This window comes from Parasteatoda tepidariorum, chromosome 9, assembly GCF_043381705.1.
Source record: "Parasteatoda tepidariorum isolate YZ-2023 chromosome 9, CAS_Ptep_4.0, whole genome shotgun sequence".
Taxonomy (NCBI): domain Eukaryota; kingdom Metazoa; phylum Arthropoda; class Arachnida; order Araneae; family Theridiidae; genus Parasteatoda; species Parasteatoda tepidariorum.
The window spans coordinates 60,511,114-60,531,810 of record NC_092212.1 but is presented as its reverse complement, the minus strand read 5'-3'; the positions used below and the strand labels follow the sequence as shown (position 1 = coordinate 60,531,810).

At 29.8% G+C, this 20,697-nt stretch overlaps 3 protein-coding genes across 3 annotated transcripts; all 3 read right to left on the bottom strand.

The window, feature by feature from the left end:
• Positions 1–231: 231 nt before the first annotated feature.
• On the bottom strand, positions 232–1,305 carry LOC107437553 (23 kDa integral membrane protein-like). Its single transcript, XM_016049609.3, has one exon. The coding sequence runs from the start codon at positions 1,184–1,186 to the stop codon at positions 494–496; it is 693 nt and encodes a 230-aa protein (XP_015905095.1). The 5' UTR covers positions 1,187–1,305; the 3' UTR covers positions 232–493.
• A 5,097-nt stretch (positions 1,306–6,402) lies between these two features.
• On the bottom strand, positions 6,403–10,836 carry LOC107437551 (uncharacterized). The gene is made up of 2 exons (XM_016049607.3): positions 10,003–10,836; positions 6,403–7,370 (listed from the first exon to the last, which is right to left on the bottom strand). The coding sequence occupies exons 1-2, from the start codon at positions 10,705–10,707 to the stop codon at positions 6,654–6,656; spliced, it is 1,422 nt and encodes a 473-aa protein (XP_015905093.2). The 5' UTR covers positions 10,708–10,836; the 3' UTR covers positions 6,403–6,653.
• A 7,415-nt stretch (positions 10,837–18,251) lies between these two features.
• On the bottom strand, positions 18,252–19,288 carry LOC107437555 (CD63 antigen-like). Its single transcript, XM_016049612.3, has one exon. It carries the CDS (start codon positions 19,153–19,155, stop codon positions 18,484–18,486), a length of 672 nt encoding a protein of 223 aa, XP_015905098.2. The 5' UTR covers positions 19,156–19,288; the 3' UTR covers positions 18,252–18,483.
• Between the last annotated feature and the right edge of the window lie 1,409 nt (positions 19,289–20,697).

The following is a 20,697-nucleotide window of genomic DNA, read 5'->3' as shown; positions in this document are numbered from 1 at the left end:
TTTAGCAACGCCACTTGAGTTATAAAATATAAAATTTAATTTTAAATTAACTCGCGGAATTTTCAAGTTGATTAATTTACGTCACCAATTACGATTGCTGTATGTGATACTATCAAAACAAAGTCATTTTTTATTGTTTATTTGAAAATAACACAAATATAACTTTTAAACAAAATGATTTGGCAGCATATTATAGAAGTATAATGTTAAAACTGTAAAAGATTAAAAAGATTAAGCATACCATTTCTTCAGCTTGATTATCTATTTGAATTATGGTAATAATGAAAAAGAGATTTAAGTTTTTTCCTGGAATCGAAGCTGAATACAAATGTACTCATTACCTAAAAGAAATATTATATACAAAGTTTTCAGAAAGAGAATTTTGATAAACAAATATAACAAGAAATAGATAGATCAATTTATATACAACGAATAAGAAATCATCTAAATTAAACAAATTTTAGAGCACGTCGAGGTATTTTTGATATATAACCTAATCTTCATCTTTCTTGATTGCATTTGCTAAGTACACAGAAAAAATGCATCCCAGAAATTCAACTAGAGCAATGCCAACAACAATACAACCAATGACAGCATTTGAGTCTTTAATTTTTTGTAGCAATGTCGGAAAGCAGCCTTCTTTCCAAGCCTCTGACATCGGGCATTTATCGGGACATATGTGTCGTCTTGGGCACATCTTTTTTTTACAGCAGCTTCTTGGAATTTTAAGCTTTAAGTTTTCGTAATCCTCTGCGCTATCAACGCCACAACACTCCCAGGTTGATTGCATTTCATTCCATATCCTTACAGCCTCTTTCCTTTGCTGGCTCAAGCTTGTATTCATGCTTTCCTTAAGAAATTCTTGAACCTGTCCCCTGTATATGAATGCAAAAACTGCACCAGAAAGTTCAATAACAATTATGGCAATTATGAGTAGTGCAAAGGTTAACACCATGTAATAATTATATTTAAGAGCACCACAACATCCAAAGAATGCTACCACGAAAATTATACATCCTACAACTATACAAATGATAGGCGCCGTGACAAATTTGCTGTTCAAGAATTCTGTGTAATCCTTTTTGGTTGAAACAACACCAACTACTACCAGTACAAGTCCGCATATCACGAACACTAAATTAAAAACGAACAGTAAATATCTGATGCATGCTGTAGTAGCTCTCATTTTAGAAGTTTGAATTTTATAATAAATAAAAAGACTTATACTGAGAAGAACACACAGGGTTAGGCAGGTCGGTTTCAATTTTTAGAACATAACATTAAGTCTAATGGTGACCACATTTTTTTTTTGTCTCCTGCTTTTGCCAGCTCTTTGATACATTTAAATGAAAAAGAAGAAAAAAAAACTTACTTTAAAATTTGTAGTTTCTCCAAACTCCTTGCAAAACAGATTTGTTGGAGATCTCTACAAATAATTTAAACTCTCTTGTCAGTCACGTGTTCATAAAATCTACCAATCAATCGTAATTGATTATTAGACCCGAAAGTTGAAGTATTTTGAGACACGTGACTTCAAATAAGAAAGTCACTTATAAAGTTTGCAGTTGGGAAAAAGGAAAATGAGCATAAGTGGTAAATTTCATTATCCAAGATCAAATTAATAACAATAAGAGCAAAATATTAACTGTATAAATGATTTTGAATGCCTGCCAATTTTGGCTCCTTCCAAAAATGATTTTCCCAAGTGGTAGTGAAATGAGAATTAACCCTTTGCACACCTATGTTTCCACTGAGGCACCATCAACAGTCACCACTTTAAAATTGAGATACTTTACATCTTATTAATTAGTAACCACATTATCCTAAAAATTTTAAAATATTATAATAATACTATATTGTGTATTTTGAATGCTGTACAGTTGATATTAGATCAATGAGCATTTTAAAGTACTCGGAGTGTAAAGGGTTAAAATATGAAATGCAAGCAAAAATTTATATATTTAACCAGAGCTTGAAAGCACCATTCAATTTAGCAATCATTTTTATGTATATTTAATTAGTTCTCATATAGTGGTAGTTTAAGTTAAATCATATACTAAATTAAATTTATAAATCATATGCTTTGCTTACACTTTAAAAATAAAAATCATCCAGAAGTTCAGGAGAAATTGCAGTTATGTTTTCAGAATGGGATATGATATAATTGTTCATGTATTCATTTGTCAATAAATAAATAACAAATATATAAATGCCTCTTCACACTTTAATTGGCCCCATCTGGACTGGATTAATCGTAAGTCACTCTTCACAGCAGATCATCAAAAGCAAGTATCACTGGCAGTGTACAGTGGGCAGGTGGTTGACCACTTTGATCAGCTTGCGAAAAAACCGAGAATGTGCGGTACTAGTTCTCGCTAAACTATTATAAAGTAAAGTGCTCTCGACTTCGCCTCGCAAGTCGTCGGGCTATCGAAGCAGGGGTGCCATCCTCTCTGTAGAAGATCAAAATTGTGATGGTGTGTCTTCGAATCATCTTCAGGGGCTCCACTATGAGCGACATGGAACGGAATAGAGATTCTTGGCAGGGAAGTAAAACTGGAAAAGTTTGGTTTGGCTAAGGGGGTGGCTAAAATGTAACCAATCACACAATTTACTTGGGATTATCTTTGATCAGTCTGAAAAGGGACCGAGGGTGAGGGGTATCGGAACTCGTTAAACTGTTCTACCATCAAGTGCTCGATTTCGAGAGCAGATCATCGTCCTACCAGAACGGAAAAGCCCTCAACTATGCAGAGGATTAAAATTGTGATGACAAGCTCATATTATGTCTCAAATTATTCTTTGGCATGTCGTGTTTAAGCATGTTTCAAAGATGGACGCCAATAGCCCATTGATTGTGCAGGTCTAACGCAACGTAAATAAAGTGCTACTACTACCCACTTTAAATATAGTAGTTTAAAGTGAAGGGTTTTCAGTTAATTGCTTTATAAAACTTTTCAAGAAAAAAAATCGTCATGCCGGATACCTTTTTTCTAGGGTATTCTGTAACCTCTGCCTTTAATATACATTTGTGAAAGATGATGTCAAAAAGAAGCGAAAATTACTATTTAAGCAAGAAGCTACTAAGCTATCGAAGTTTGTCGAAATATTAGTAAGGAAGCTTGGATACGAATTATTAAAACCAGCTTGTTTACCTGATAAAGCTTGAAGGGGTTTCTAATAATCGCCTTTCTTCTCTATCTTTTGTATCCTCCGGCAATCAAATAGCTTTCGATGATTTTAGTCCTCTCTTCCTCAGTAGTGATTCGTTAGATTTTTATTGTTTTTTCTTCTTCCTAAATATAAATTAACGGTTTTCATTGGGAAAACATTTTTATTTCGATTATTTTCGCTAGTATAATAAAACTCCATGTTAAAAGTGGTTGTTTTGGAATACGAAATAAATTTCTGAAATAATCTAAAATATTATTTCCACAATACTATATTAGATACTCATATGTTAGGTACCTTTCAACACAGAACTAATTACCAATTAACGCACAGAGAGTCGCGTTTGAAATAAAAATAATGTTAAAGAAAAGAAAAAGAAAGGAAGAAAGAAATCTACTTCCGCAATTACTTAAGGCTGTTTTTCGAACTTTTTATAACTACTGTGAATTTGCAACTGTTACTTATGATTGTTAGATCAAGTTTAGCCTATCTAAAGCCAGCGCTATCTACGCTTATTTTGAAAATGGCGCAAAACGTCAATGTGGAGAAAAGCCACAGTTTTGTAAAAATGAAAATTGTTTGTGGTCTAATTTTTTAATATTTAAGAACTTACTACAATGCTGTATTACCTGGGCTCATAAAACTTTGCAAAAACTGAGAATACGGCAGTGATTTTGATAATTTTCATCTAGAAGGAAAAACGTCACCAATTTGGAAATTTAAAAAAAAAGTTTAATAGCTTTTTGAGTTAATTTTCCATTCTAAAGCCGAAATAATTCTTTACGACAAGATGATAAAAATAGTTAAAGATCATCGCATTGCTTCGAGTGTAAAAGGCACTTTTCCTTGGCGGCAGAGACAGACAATTTTACTTTCCTTGGCGACAGAGCTTCGAAGAACAGTGTTAAGCATCAGTAGCATCAATAATAACTTGGTATTTTTTCATGGCTCCCAGAACAGAAAAGTATAAGCCTATCTGTTAAAAAAAAAGGAAAAGAAAAAAGAACGGCAATAGTAACCTAAAGATTTGTTTATTGCGTTTTTTATTAACGGTCATCTGTGTTTAGTGTCACAACCCTCACTAATACAAAAAGTAAAATGGCTGACTGGTCAGGGTGTCAGAGCCTGAAGCCAATGGTTGCGGGTTCGAATCGCTCTCGGGGCATGCATCTTTCTCTCTTTGTGTTTGTCCAGTGATGTATGGAAGTGGCCCAACCATAGAGCTGTAATGTATAAGTAGAACACGCTCATCAAGATTACTTTGCCTTCAGAATGAAATCACGTGACTGGAGGACAAATCGAGAGAGACATTTTCTACCTTTCATTTCTTCTTATTTTAATTAAAGAGAATCAATGCGGAAATTGTAAAGTCAAAAATCTTAAAATATGGTGGTTTACTCTGTGGCATTTGGTCATAATGAGTTTGTTAAAAAAGGACTTTATACAATTCATAGGTTAGTTAATTTATCACCTTCTGGAAATATAATTGTTTTTTTACTATATAAATAAATTTTCTGTATATTCTTTTCTTTAAAACATCATATTAATCCCGATTATTCAATTTCAATGATTATATAAAATTATTAATTGCTAATACATATTTTTTATTTTTTAAATTTTAGTTCCAAAAATGTAGTAGGTGAAGTTCTGGCGATATTGCTGTGGTTTTCCTTCTTCGTTTACTTACGTTTTATTTTTTACTTTCTAATGTTTTTGAAAGAAAAAACTGTTGTGTATATATGTATTTTTTTATTTCAGTAACCTGCTTTGGATTAGTTTTGTTCGTAACACACATTGCTGCGACAAAAGAGGGTTACGAAATATTAATACATATAGATTCGATAAATAGATTGTTAGATTTTGTAACACTTAATTATTAGCTCTTTAATAAAATCACGTCTTTTTCAATTGTAATCATCTGATCTTTTTTTAATTTCAATAATACTTGAAAAAGAAATCAAGAATACTTTCAGAGGTATTAAAACTTTTTTTACCTTATCATAACAGGTGAAAGGTAAAATCGGCAACAGGTGAAACGTAAAACAGGTGAAAGGTAAAACAAACAGGTAAAATCGGCAATCACAACTCAAAAATGACAAATAATATTAAGAAATGATGGAAGATTATTAAAAGCACAAATCTTGCTGTTTTATTTTCCTTCATTCACAATGAAATCATTCATTCACAATGCGTGAATATTTCATGCAGTGTTTGAACATGTACATAAATATCCTATTATTTTCGTATAAAATTCCTATTATTTTCCTCTAAAATTCCTATTATTTCTGCAAATTATAAATCCCTTTAAATAATTATTCTCTGTAAAACTAATCTGTGTTTATCTGTAACTACAATGAATGATAAAAATAATAAAAGTGTGCTTTAAGAAGGTGTGTTCTTTTTTCAAAACACACGTGTGAATAGTATATGAATAGCAAGAATAATTAATAAAAATGAACAAACTTTAAAAATAAAAACTCCGAGAATCGTATTATGTTTTTTTTTTTAAATATCACAAACATTACTAAAGGAAATTTTATTAAAAAAATTTTTTAAGAAAGGGAATGGTATAAAATAATTTGAAAGTAGTTTTTTGACAATTTTAAAAGTTTGAAGTTTAAAGGAAAAAAATAACAATTGCTCTGCTAGTGAATATGTGAAAAATTTTAAACCATTTTTAAAACTAAGTGGTTACCATTTTTAAAGCATAAGTGGTTATCACAACGATTTTACCGCTTCAATAACCATTCAATTTTTTTTAATTTTGTAAAAATGTAAACAATTTTGTGCAATTTATACATAATAAAAAAATGGAATTTTAAAACAAATTTTAATCTCGCAAAGCCTTGTTGAAAAGTGATCCAGTTTTTTACCGTAAGCTAATCTTAACGTTCCTGACGCTTTTAACTTCTCTTTAATACCTGTATAAGTTCAAAAACACGAATCCATATGAAAAGAAAACTCATCTATCTCTCATCATCATCTGTTATACAAAGCTCTTTTCTCCCCGAAAATCGTCGAAAGAAGTACGCGACAGAGGGGACTCGGATGTTTGGAACGAAAAGAAATGGGACATACAACATTACACCTGTTCTACTTCTGTTTCTGCTCTGAGGGCCCACCCTATGAACAGAGAGTGATAGTGATTTGGTATAATTTAAAATGAATAAACTTTTAGTCATTTATTAGATAAGTCAATTATAAAAAAACTATAAAAGTCTAATGTTAAAATTATAAATGAGGCAAATACATTTTATTTATTATCATAAAATAAGGAAAAGCTTGAAATTTTCTCTAGAAACGTTGAATTAAAAAAATATATAGTGTTTCAGAAGTTTTACATACATTAAATTTCTGAAAGGAATTTTAAGTCAATATGAATAACGTCAAATGAGTCAAAATGAATTAATGCTCATAATGGAACATCTCAATCGAACAGACTGAGGATTTCGTTGAATTTGATGAACTTTTCAATGCTCAATTTATCGTCTTTCATCGTCTTTCTTTATTGCATGCGCTAAGCACCAAGCAAACATGCAGCCAACTAGCTCAACTACAGCAATTCCAATAGCAACACCACCAACGATTTCAATACTCTCTTTGATTTTGTAAATCATTCTTGGGTAGCAGCCTTGTTTCCAAGCATCTGTTTCAGGGCAATCTTCATCAGGACACATTTCTATTCTGATACATCCTTCCTCAGTAAACTTGCAACAGCTTCTTGGAATTTTAATGTTTAGTGCAGCATAATCTTTTGCGCCATCAATACCACAGCATAGCAAATTACTTTGCACAAAATGCCAAATTTTTATGGAATCTTTTCTTTGTTGGGCCAGGCTTTCATTCATACTTTGTTTGACAAAATCTTCAACTTCTCCTTTGTGCAGATAGGCCGTTATTCCACCAGCAACCTCAATTACCACAATGGCAACTATGAGCAGGCCATAAATCGAAATCATAAAATGACTGTATTTTAGAGCGCCACAGCATCCAAAGAATGCTACTACAAAAATAACACATCCTACAGCTATAATAATATAAGGCACCGATATATATTTGTTATTCAAGAAATGTGTCATATCCTTTGTGGTTCCAACAGCTCCAACTGCGATCAATGCAAGTCCACATATCACAAATAAAAAATTAAAAATGAAAAGTATATATCTGATAACTCTCTTACTATATCGCATTTTGGCAGATTAAGTAAAGCAGAAATGCAAACAAAATGAAAAGTTTTCAAATATTCGGGTGGAAGAATGAAGTTTTTATGGCGAGAGAAAGGCACAAATTAATGCAATTCGGTTATTTTTAGAACATGACGTATATGTGAAATACAAGTTTTCCTTCTTCCTTTACTGCTTTTGCGTAGCACGCAATATTAATATTTTGCTCAAAAAAGTAGCAAAAAAGAAAAAAAAAAGTGGAAAATGAAATTTTATAAATAAAATAATAATTAAACAAAATCAGTAATTTATTTTTTAACACATTATTAATTATTTATTTTAATTAGATATTTATGCAGTTTTTGTTTTGTTTACGTTAGTATAAGGCTAAACTAGATCAGTAATTAAACTGTTATATACAATCACATTCAGGCTTGAAAAGTAATACAAGCCTGCCTAAGAGAGAAGCTCAAACCACTATTTTTAAAACTTATTTGTATTCAAATACAATAAACTCATTCATTTCGGAAATAAAGATCAATGTGCCTGAATGCGACAATCATCAGTTTCTTAAGAATCTTAATTCAAGAATCATCTGTAAATGAAAGAAAATAGGAAAATTTCGAATACGAATAAGATAAATATGAATCTTGGAATAAGAAAAATTTCGTATTTCCGGAGCATATTTCGGTTAATTTCACCCCATTTAAAACATTTTTAGACGGGTAATTTTTTGTTGTAATTTTTTTTTCTCGAACCTCAACCAAAATGCCCTAAATGCGACGTTTCTTCCACAAATCCAGGATACTATTCCCGATTACATATATACTATCCCGATTATATATTCCCGTGCCTGATCCAACTTCATTCATAGTTCAGCCTTCAGCATCTTTTTAATCTTCCACAAAACAAATAAAAAATAATAATAATTAAAAAAAAACGGGGAAAGACTACTTGTATTAGGTTTAAAGAAATTGTGAAATAACAGTCGCATTTAGAGTTCTTAAATGCGACGCTGTTTTCTGAAATCTTTTCGAATTGGGCGTCGATTACAGCAGTCGACAACATCTGTGACTCTCTACGCATAATTAGTACTATGTTTTAAATCATTTATAATCACAATTACAAGTAACCATGATCGCTGATTACATGTTATAATTCAATGCAACACGTGAACATGATTACAGCTAATCAAAAGGTATGATCACGTTATCGGGCATACATGTAATCATGATACAAGCAATCGAAATTTACGATCATCAATAATTACGATTAGTTGTAATTAGAAACTAACGAGGTACTTACTCTTACCCCGTCGGCCATTTTCACCGACACTGAGCCTAAGTCATTTTGGTATCTTCCAAATTTATTTTGAATTAATAATTGATTATAAATAGACAAATATATATATATATATATATATAATTTATTTGCATGCAAAAAAGGGGAAAATATTTAAATTTGAACAACATCAAAATTTATTTTCATATTTGACGAAAATAGTTAACGGAATAATACGTAAGTACCATTAACGATAACAGTTAATACATTACCACCATCACCCAAACTAGTGGTTACAAGTAATTATAATACGCCAGTGCGATAGGACATTGCGGTAGGAAATAATTTTTAAAACTTAAAAAGTACCCATATACAGTAGTTATTACAACGTTTTTATTGTTTTAACCTTTAGCAGAACAGCAAATTTTAGTCAAGCAACGCATTAGCAACTGCGACCCTAGACCGTATATTGTTATTGAAGAGGCATACTTTGTTTGTTACTTAAAGAATAATGTTTGATAAAAATCGGAGAACATTTAGATACAAAAAGCATTTCATTTCAAGTGTTTAGTAGCATTTTTTGATTAAGTGTTGCCAGACAGGCAACACTGCGCCGAAAAGGATTACAACCATTCAAAAATTAAATTTCTTTCTTTTCTCTCCATAAAAATGTAAACAATTTTGTATAATTCACACATAATAAAAATTGAATTCTTAAATAAATTTTAAACTGCAAAATCTTGTCGAAACATTATCATATATTTTACTGTTCTGATAAACTTAACGTGCCTGATGCTTTTAACTTTCTTCTTTTGCCTGTATGAATACAAAACACGAATCTATCAGAAATGAGAACTCATCTCAACTGTCATACGAAGTCCTTTTCATACCGCCAAAAATCGCCGAAAAAGAGAAAGTACGTGACAAAGTTAACTCCGATGTTTAGGACGAAGAGAAATGTGAAACATAACAGCCAGCTTGGTCAACTTCTATTCCAAGTATATGGGCCACCCTATGAACGGAGTGTGATTGTGATTATTTAAGATGATATAAAAAAGAAAAATTTTAATTATTTATTAGAAAATAAGTCAAGTATTACTATTTTCTTTAAAAAAATTTAAACTATAAAAGTGTAATGTTTAAATAATAAAGATTAGGTAAGTCTATATTATCTATTAACATAAATTAAGAACAGCACTAAGTTGAAAATTTTTCACAGAAAATTTGTTGAATAAAATATCGCCCAGTATTTCAAAAGTCTAACATACATAAAATTTCATTAATGGAATTTTGAGTCAAAAAGAATTAATGTACTCAGAATGGAACATCGCTGTCGAACACACTGAAGATAACATTGGATTTGGTGAGCTTTTCAATGTACAGTTTATCGTCTTTCATCTTCTTTCTTGATTGCATGCGCTAAGCACCAAGCAAACATACATCCCAGTAGCTCAACTACAGCAATTCCAATAGCAACTCCACCAATAACTTCAATACTATCTTTAATTTTCTCAATCATTTTAGGGAAGCACCCTTCTTTCCAAGCATCTGTTTCAGGGCAATCCTCAAGTGGACATATTTCTATCCTAATACATCCTTCCTCACTAAACTCGCAACAGCTTCTTGGAATTTTAATCTTATGAGCAACATAATCTTTTGGGCCATTAACACCACAGCATTGCAATTTCGTTTGCACTTTATGCCAAATTTTCACTGAATCTTTCCTTTGTTGAGCCAAGCTTTCATTCATGGTTTGTTTGACAAAATCTTTAACTTCAGTTTTGTACAAATAGGCTGCAATTCCACCAGCAATCTCAACAACGACTATGATAACTATGAGCAGGCCATATAACGAAATCAGAAAATGACTATATCTCAGTGCACCACAGCATCCAATGAATGCTACAACAAAGATAACACATCCTATTCCTATAATAACGTAAGGCACCGTTATATATTTGTTATTTAAGAAATGTGTCATATCCTTGGTGGTTCCAAAAGCTCCAACTGCGATCAATGCAAGTCCACAAATCACAAATATTGAATTAAATAATAACAGTAAATATCTGACAAGTCTCTTACTATATCGCATTTTGGCAGATTAATCAAAGCAGTAATGTAAATAAAACGAAGAGTATTGAAAAACTTAGGTAGAAGAATGTAGTTGTTATGGTGAAAAAAACGCACAGATTGAAGCAAGTCGGTGATAATTTATAGAACATGACGTAGATGTTAAATACTAAGTTATCGCTTTTGTTTAATTGCTTCTGCGTATCTCCCAAAATCACCATTTTGGTTAACAAAAAAGTAATGAAAAAAAAGGAAAAAATTATATGAATAGAAAAATAATTAAACAAATTCATTTTTATATTTTTACACAGTATTAATTCATTATTCATTTTTTATATATATTTTTTATAGGTTTTTCTTTTTGTTTATTTTAGTATAAGGCTAAGCTAGATCAGTAACTAAACTGTTCTGCACAATCAAGTTTAGCCTTGGATAGCGATACAAGCTCGTGGGAGAAGCTCAAAAAACAATTTTTTGTAAATTTATTTGTAAATAAATAAAATAAGGGAAAAAAACCACAAGAAAAAGCTGGAAAAGACAACTTGTATTAGGTTTAGAGGACTTGTAAAATTGTTGTCACATTTGGAGCCTGATTTTTCGAGTGACCCGAATTGCGACATTTTGAAGTTCATAAGTGTGAAGTATTTTTTGCTGTGTTCTTAGAGTTGGGCGTCCATTACAGCAGTCGATAACATCTGTAATTATTTATTTATAATAACTACTGTGCAATAAATCATTTTTAATTGCTATTGCTAGCATTTATTATTATAAGTAAACATGACATCTGATTACATGTAGTGATAATCCAATGAAACAGTGATGATTCAGTTGTAATTATAGACTAACGATCACAAATAATCTTGAATGCACCACTCGCACTCAGCAGCGAAAATCATGATTCCGTGACAGGTATGTACAGTCCGCANAAAAAAAAAAAAAAAAAAAAAAACGTATTACTTGAATAACTTTCGTTCTAATAATTGGATTTTCCCGTACTAAGTGTCAATCTGTATGGTTTCTAGGAGTGACCTCAAATATGCTAGTTATTTAGTGTTCTGCTAAATATTAATTAAGTTACGAAATCGGAACCAAAAACATGTTTTCTTTGAATAAACATAAGTTTTGTTTTACATATCTGGATTTTTTACCTTCAAAATATAGGGAGTAGCCGCAATTTGGAAATTGTGGCCCAAATAGTTAAGTCAGGAGAGCGGATGAAAGTTTGGTCCGCTTAATGTTAATTTCACTTATTGTGTTTTTAGTCACATTTCGTTTAACTAGAAGAGCAATTAAAAAACTTTCACCCACTTTTAAAAGCCGTTTACCCAAAGATAATTTCATGCAAACAATAATTTTTATAATCATTTATTATTTTTTAATTTAATGTGAATGAAAAAACTTTGAATTAGGAGGTATTTTCTTATTCCCTATGAATGTATATATTTTTCTATTGAAAAGTTTCATCTGTTTTAATTTAACAGAAGTCGAAAAAATTAAACTTACTTTTAAAAAAGAATAATTTGGTGAGAATGAAGAAATATTTAAATGGGGCGATTAATATTTTAATGTGGTAAATTTACGATATATATATATATATANTTATTCGACGAATGCTACGTTTTACAAAAGCATGTTTCTGATAGAATGTGATTATACATCAGCTTTTTGTTAATTTTATTTCATATTTTTTCTTTCAAAAATTGATGTAACTTTAATAATATGCATAAGTTTGCATATATTTGGAATAATATGTTTGTCAATTTTTTCAATATGCATTTTATAATTATTAAAATAAATTAATTAATATAAATACGCAGCCAACATTTTTACGCTTCTTAAAATTTTTTATCATGCTATATATTGTCTTAATCTTAAAATAATTTTTTCAATTATCAGGTCACGCATGTTTTGCACAACAATTTTACCAACTATTTAATTATATTTTAATAAATCTAAAAATCTTATTCTTTACGCTACCACGAAGATTATTTTTCAATAATATACTAATTAATTTTTTAGTAGTTTAATTTAGGTGTCTCCTTGAAGCAAAAATTCGTTTTCAATGAAAGAAGGCTAAGAATTATTGCCAGTCAACTGAGAATTCTGAAATTGAAGGAAGAAAATTAAAAGAATTATTGCCTTTCCAGCTAGCTAAAAACATTCTACTGCTTTAAAATTATTCGATGCAAAACAGCTGACTATTTACTAAACAGACTTTCTTCTTGAAGAAAAATTATTGATTGTTTTTTTATTATTTCGTATTTATTTGAGTAATGAAAAGTAAATACATATATTATACATATTGCATTGTTTTTTAAACCAACAAAAAATTAAGAACATTAAATTTTATTTCAACGTTTAAACTTATTCTCACGCACTAACTTTAGGGAAGTCACCCATTTAAAAAAGGTAATGTTGAAAAAATTTGCTTAAAAAAGTTGTTAATATTATTTTTGAACTTTAGCACAGTTCCCAAAATATTGCTATATCAGGTTTCTCGATATGCCTTATTTTGTTAAACAGCAAATACTAAAAATCGAAAATTGTAAAAAGATTCCAAAACAGTGCTATTTTTAGAATAATCATCTTAAAAATTGCTCTTTTTCTAACTTAAAGTTTTTCTTATTACTAAATAAGAATTTTTTGGATAAAAAATTATTTTATAGTTGTAATTAGTATGTTCAGCAAAAAGTTTTAATATACTTCTTTTTGAGAAATTATAAATAGAAATTGTGAAATGTGTAGAAATTATAAATAAAATATTTCGCCGTAAAAATAGAAGAACGTTAATGTTTCATTCAATGCAAATAGCGCAGAAAATTATTTTCCGTCAAGTGCAAAAATCGGAAGCTATATACTTTCTTTGTATAAAAAAAGTACTATTGTATTAAGTACTATATTTAATTGTACGTAATTAAAATTATAATTTCAAGGGTAAATAAAAGTCTGTTATTTCTTAAAAAAAATCACTGAAAGTACAATGCAATTGGCAACTACAGGCTTTGTGTAAAAAAGTTCTATTGCATTAAGTAGAATGTTCAATTTTTTCTAAATATGATTAATAAATTCAAGGGCAAATAAATGACTGCAATTTCTTAAAAAAAATCACTGAAAGTACAATGCAATTGGCAACTATATGCTTTGTATAAAAAAGTTCTATTGTATTAAGTAGAATGTTCATTTTTTTTCTAAATATGATTAATAATTTCAAGGACAAATAAATGACTGCAATTTCTTAAAAAAATCACTGAAAGCAAATCACTGAAAGCACACAATGCAAGAGGTAATCAGGTTACTGTCATTTTAGCCTTCACTTAATGTACTTAGTACGTAAAAATAAAAAACTTGTCTAGATATGTTAGGAATTTATCAAACTAATAATGAAAATATAACTCGGAATCCATCACTTTTATAAGAAAGCAATTTAAAAATCATTTGAAAAAACAAAAGTGTATCAAAAATGATATTCTGTAATATCAAAGTCTAAATTTAAAATTGACGAATTTCGAGAGGATTATGAGCTGTTTTGTAGTTTAAGCATCTATATCTATAATAATAATATCGCAATAAATGAAATGAAGAAACACATAGAAAAAACACCCATAAAAACTAAAGTCACATAAATAAACTATTTGAAGAATATCTTTCGTGATGAAAATCTTGAGAGAAGTTACCTTTTAAGATATTTTTTTAAAATTCAAATTAATTAAAATCAAATTAATTAAATTAAATTTTAAAAAAATTATTTAATGAAAATAATTAAATTAATTAAAAATTATTAACTACTTACTACGCCCTTTCAAAGGGCGTAGTAAGTAGATCTGAAAATTTAAATTTTCACTTTTCAAATTAAAATTCTCACTTTTTCTTTACATCTTGAATCGAGCCGCGGTGGCTCAGGGGATAGAGAACTCGCCTCCCAATGGGATGAACCGGGTTCGAATAACAGCAATGTGAGGTTGGTTCGAATTCCGCACCCGGCTCGCACCGACCACAGTGCTGACGTAAAATATCCTCAGTAGTAGATAGATCATTGGTTAGAGTCCCCTTGCAGTCGGAGTTACCGTGGGAGGTTTTCGTGGTTTTCCACTCCATGTAACCTAGCCGTGAGATGAGTTCGTGAATTTTCTCTTCATAAAACTCAAATGCACGTTAGTTCTATCAAAAAGTCCTCCACGAAGGCAAAATTCTCCCAATACTTGATCCAGGAGTTCCCTTGTCTTCTGGATTGGGTTCAAAATTACAAAGCTACAGAGTTGAACATTGGTAGTCATAAACTAAAAATTCGGTCAACTGTTCCACGACGGTTAGAAAATCTTGAATCCGTTGCTTGAGTTGTACCTCAAATCTTTATTGGGTTGTAGGATTGGGTACTAGGTGCGCGGGACCACACGATGGTTCTTGGGTGGCATCAGTGTGGTTTCCGTGTCCGAGGGGCCTGGGTCCTTTGGAATGGTGGGGGTGCTTTTTACGCAGTGGCCGTGAAAAGCCACACTGACACACATACTGACTTTAAAGAAACACATACTGATGATACTGACATAATGAAAACATACTGACTTCAAAGAACCTTTTTTATATATATTTGGGGCTGCAAAATAAATTTAAACATTACAACTTTAAAATATGTGAATTGTTAAAGCTGTTCCCTTCTATATGAACCTTTCCATCTCAAATTGATGGATTCTGAAAAGGATCAAAATTTTGAATAGAGATATTTTAATGAAATTTTTTTTCCCTCAGTCTTTCTGAATTGATGTATTATTACACATAAAATGATTATATTACACATTAACCGATTTTTTAAAATTTTTTTTAACAACTTAAGCTCTGTTAAAGTACGTTTAAATTAAATTGATGACTAAGTGCCCGTTTTAGAAAACGCATTTAAAAGTTATAATAATTTATAATATCTTTTGCTGTTTGTAGTATTAATTAAATTTATAGTAGTAAAAAACTAAAGTCAGAACCGTTTTTTTTACTTTTTTAAAACATCTAATGGGCAGTAATAAGCACTCTTACCAAAAAAAATTGGCGTTAAAATTTAAGTAAATATTATCGAATAGGCTAAATGAGTTTTTTTGTTTATATAACAGTTTCAAATCCAAAAATATTTTAATTACCGTTTGCTAGAAATAAATGGCCCGTTGAAGGGTTAAAATAATTATAAAATAAATTCTGCTTGTATTTTGCACATTAGCGCTCGAATTTCAATACTGAAGATGTTCCCAGTATATAAGTGTTGTAGGATACTGTAAAAATTTTTTTCATTATAAAAGTAATTATTTGTTTGTTTAAACTAAGTGAACATTAACTTTCACTTAAAAATTAAAAAAAAAAAGAATGTGCACATAATTTCTTATATGTATAAAAGTTTTTATTATAAATATTTTATGGTGAATATAAATGATTTGCTTAACAAAGACAAATTTGAATAAATAAACCATGTTATGCCCCTAATTACCTTTTTAATAATAATAACGTATGCCCTTAAATACTGAATATCGTCTGTGCGTATTGGAAAACAACGAATCAATAGAATTATGGAAATAAAATTTTCTAACTGTCATAAATATCTACTAAAGCCCAATTTTTTTCATTGATCGAGAAATTGATAGATGAAAAGAATGATAATTTGTTAATGTATATGTATTAAGTAAGTGCCTTATTGGTTCTTGGCATTTCCGGCAAAATTAAATTCCTAGTGCACTTTAGCATCCAAATAGAGTCTCGGTGCTGCCATCTAGTGTGGCAGAAACTAGACGTCCAAATTAACATGGCCAACGGTATCTCACCCATTGTGGTGGTCCTGAAAGAGTGGATACCACCTCTGGAGAACGCACTAGGTCTGCTCATCGGCAAGACCGATTGTGCATTTTATTGGAAATAAATGTATTAAGTAATTTTTATTATACAAGCTATGTATATATATATAAAGATAAGTTGAGAATAGAATGTTATGTTTTTTTCTTTTGAGGAAGAAATTTTAAGATCACCTTTTATTCATTTTATTAATATGGGGCTAAATTATTTATTCGAGTGTGTTGACATAATTTACGCAATGAATCATTTTGAAAATCTTGCTACCACTTTTTATTTATTTTTTATATTTGGGGTCACATTTAGTTCATTGTGCAAAATTAAATTCTTATAATTATGTGCTTATGCAATTTATATATATTAGCTTATGCAATTAATTATTCATTATTTTGTTAATAAATGGGAGTTGAAAGATAATTATGCGTTCTGATAATTATGTATTTATGTTTATAAATTATGGCAAAAAATAAATAAATTTGTGCCGTACTTAGGGAATTTAGGTACGCAAATACGGCAGTAAACTATATATCAGGAGAATGCAAAAATTGGCAACTATATGCTTTCTTTATATAAAAAAAGTATTATTGAATTAAGTACAATATTCAATAGTTGTTTGTAAATATGATTAATAATTTCAAGGGTAAATAAAATGCCACTATTGCTTAAAAAAGTAATTGAAAGTACAATGCAAGGGGTACTCATGACAATGTTACTTTAGCTTTCATTTAGTGCACATCACACATAAAATAAAAATAAAAACTTGTCCAGTTTTAGATATGCTAAGAAATTATTATATTAATAATAAAAATATATAACACTGAATCTATCACTTTTACAAGAAAGCAATTTAGAAATATAATATTCGTTTGAATAAATATTAGTATATCAGATTTATCACCATATTTTGTATTATTAATGCCTTAAATTTAAAATCGGCACATTTTGAGAAGATTATGAAATGTTTAATCTTCCGTAGATAAAAATTTATAATGATCCCAAAATAAATGAAATGAAGATAAATCACCCAAGCAAAATAAAGTCATATTAATTAACAATTGCACTTTCTAGTATTAATTTTAAAAAAATTATACATAAGAAAATAAAAGTCACCAAGTTCTTTACTTTTTTGTAACAATTAATGGGCCTTGGTTAACTTGCTTACCATAAAAAAATTTTGTTAAAATTTAAATAAATTTTATATAAGAAGGTGAGTTTTTTTCTTCTTATATCAATTCCAAATCCAATTACATTTTTGCTAGAAATAAATTTCCCATTGAAAATTAAAAATAATAATAAAATAAATTCAAATTGCATTTTGCACAGTACTGATTTATTATTTTCTTTTATTTCACCCAGTACGATAAACGAGTATTCAGCTGGTGAGAAACAAAGCAACATGAAAAATAGAGGCATTTATTGTATTATAAAATTAATAATAATACGCATAGACAAAATTTTATACCCAAATAGTACAATCACTTTCCAGTTGGTGAATTAGAAAATATTAATAGAAAAAAATATTACATCTTAAAAATGCTTAGATGCTTTAAAAATTTTGCTTTTTGAAATATTTCTGTTTAAGACAGCTGGCATTAAGTCACATACTTTATGTGCGTTGTTAAGACTACTATTTAGGATTATACCACAATGAAATCAGAAATTTTTTATCATCAATTAGGTCAAAATATAAATGTTTTTAAGAACGAAAAATCACGATACTATTATTAAAAAAATAAGAAAACAGAATTACTTGATATTGATTATTTATTAACTTATAGGAATGTCTCTGACCAAATATGCAACTATATACAAAAGCACCCACCATTTCAAGTATATTAAGAATTATAGAAAACAAAATTTTGAAAAACAAACATAGCAATATATATGTACTAATAAATTTATGTGTGTATAATAAAATATCGTCCAATTTGGAAAATTTTAAGAACACGTCATGGATTTAAGGCAGCTAAAGCGTAACTTATCGATCTTCGTTATCTTTTTTGATTCTATGTGCTAAGCACAACGCCAGTAGGAATCCCAGAAGCTGAATTGCAGCAATACCAATAGCAACACCAATAATGATTGTTATATTCTTCTTGATTTTATCATGCAATTGTACGAAGCACCCTTTTGTATATGCGTTAGATTCAGAACACTCGGCATTGTCCTTGCAGCAACTGTTCGGAACTTTAAAGTTCATTTTAGTGTAATCATCCGGACCTTCAACACCGCAGCATTCAAATTCATATTGCAATTCATCCCAAATTTCCACAGATCCTTCCTTCTGTTGGATCAGACTTACATACATATTCTTTTTAAGAAAATCTTGAACCTCGTCCTTGTAGTAGTACGCAGCAACTCCTCCAGCAACTTCAAGAATCATAAGGATGAATACGAGCACTGCAAAGGCTATCACCATAAAATGATTATGTCTTATAGCACCGCAACATCCAAGGAATGCTACCACAAACATAACACATCCCACAACAATACAAATGACAGGCGCTGTCAGAAATTTGCTATCCAAGAATTCTGTCATGTGCTTTTTGGTCCCAAGAACTCCAACAGCGATTAACGCAATTCCACATACCACAAATATAAAATTAATTAAGACCAGTATGAATTTGACTTTTCTCATAGTTTTAAACATTTTAGAAGATTTGAATGGAGCAAAAATACAAACGAAATTAAATTAGAGAATCCAAAATCTGAGTTCTCAAGATAACACCGAGAAAAATGCTCAGGTAAAAGAAAATCGTTTAAATTTTTAGAATGTCACGCAAACTTTTTATTTTTATACTAAGCGTTTGCTTTTCTTGTCTGCTTTTGCGTGCCTTTATATTTCATTCCAAGAAACAAAGAAAAAGATTAAGTAAAAAAAAGGGACACTTTTATAAGGGTGCAGTAAGTATAGTAAAACAACAAGAAGAAACTAGACCAAATAACTCTATGTCACTATCATAGCTGGCCACAAAGATTAGGTTGGGGATTCTGATTTAGATTGACTGTAAATGAGCACATGTGTAAAGTCTCCATTTTCGAAAATAGTTTGGATGGTTAGAGTGTTATTTCTATTTTTTTTTAAAATTTTTATTTGTGTTTTTAAAAGTGTTTGCTTTGGTTCTTGCATTGCTCAAAAGGGCTCATTTTCTATTTAAAAAAAATCGATGCTTTAGTTTACGAAGGAAATTTTATTCATTAAATTCCTTGCCAGTGACGTTTACTGAATTTTTTCTCATAAAATCTTATTTTTTAAATTTAAAAAAAAATCATACCGTACTTATGCTTGGTGTCTTATAGGTTTCGCCAAAATGTTTCTCTCCCACCTGAATGATTGATGGAGTAGGCGGAGGATCTCGATTGAAAAAGGATACCTGCTCACGTATACTCGTCAAATCTTTATGACGCCAAAGACGATAAAGGGTCTCAAATGGAAAACTGATTTACCTCGCTTTTGAGCGACATAGTTAATTCTTCCTTTAGTGGGAGACGGAATTTTTCGGAGCCGCAAGGGATTTTTAGGGAGGTAAGCTTTCTTATTCACCTCTTATTCTCTTATGAAAAGGGATAAATCAGTAAAAATTAAAGAAATTTAACTGGACAAAAGTTTAACTGAACTGGAACCCTTATGCTCTATTTATAATTCATTTATAAGACGTTAATTTTGATTAAATATGGTTTGTTCATGTATATGAGAATTTTTCTTTTATTTACTTAATATTATATATTGCATTTTTAAAGAAATATCTATTGTTTTTATAATTAGTTTTCTCTCCATTAAATTGCTCCTTATTTTGTTTGCTTTTGGGGAGATCCGCTATTTTAATTTTGAAAAAAATGTTCCAATTGAAAATTAATTTGATTCGCTTTGTCTTATTTCATAAAAGAATAAGTTTATTTCAAGAAACTTACGATTATGACGAGCATTTTCCTCTTTAAATATATGTAATTAACATTATTACTCTTTAATAAAAACAAAACTTTATTGGAAATGTCTTTTATTTTATTTGAATTTATAATCATTAGAGAATCAAATTGAATACAATTTAAATACTTTTGAAATAATTCTATAAAATATATATTTATTTCTTCCTATTATGTGCCCCTTGTTTGTTTTATTTTATTCACTTTTTTCAATTCCTACCATTAATTCACACTCTCCCTATACCTTGTTCAAAATTTCAATCGTTAA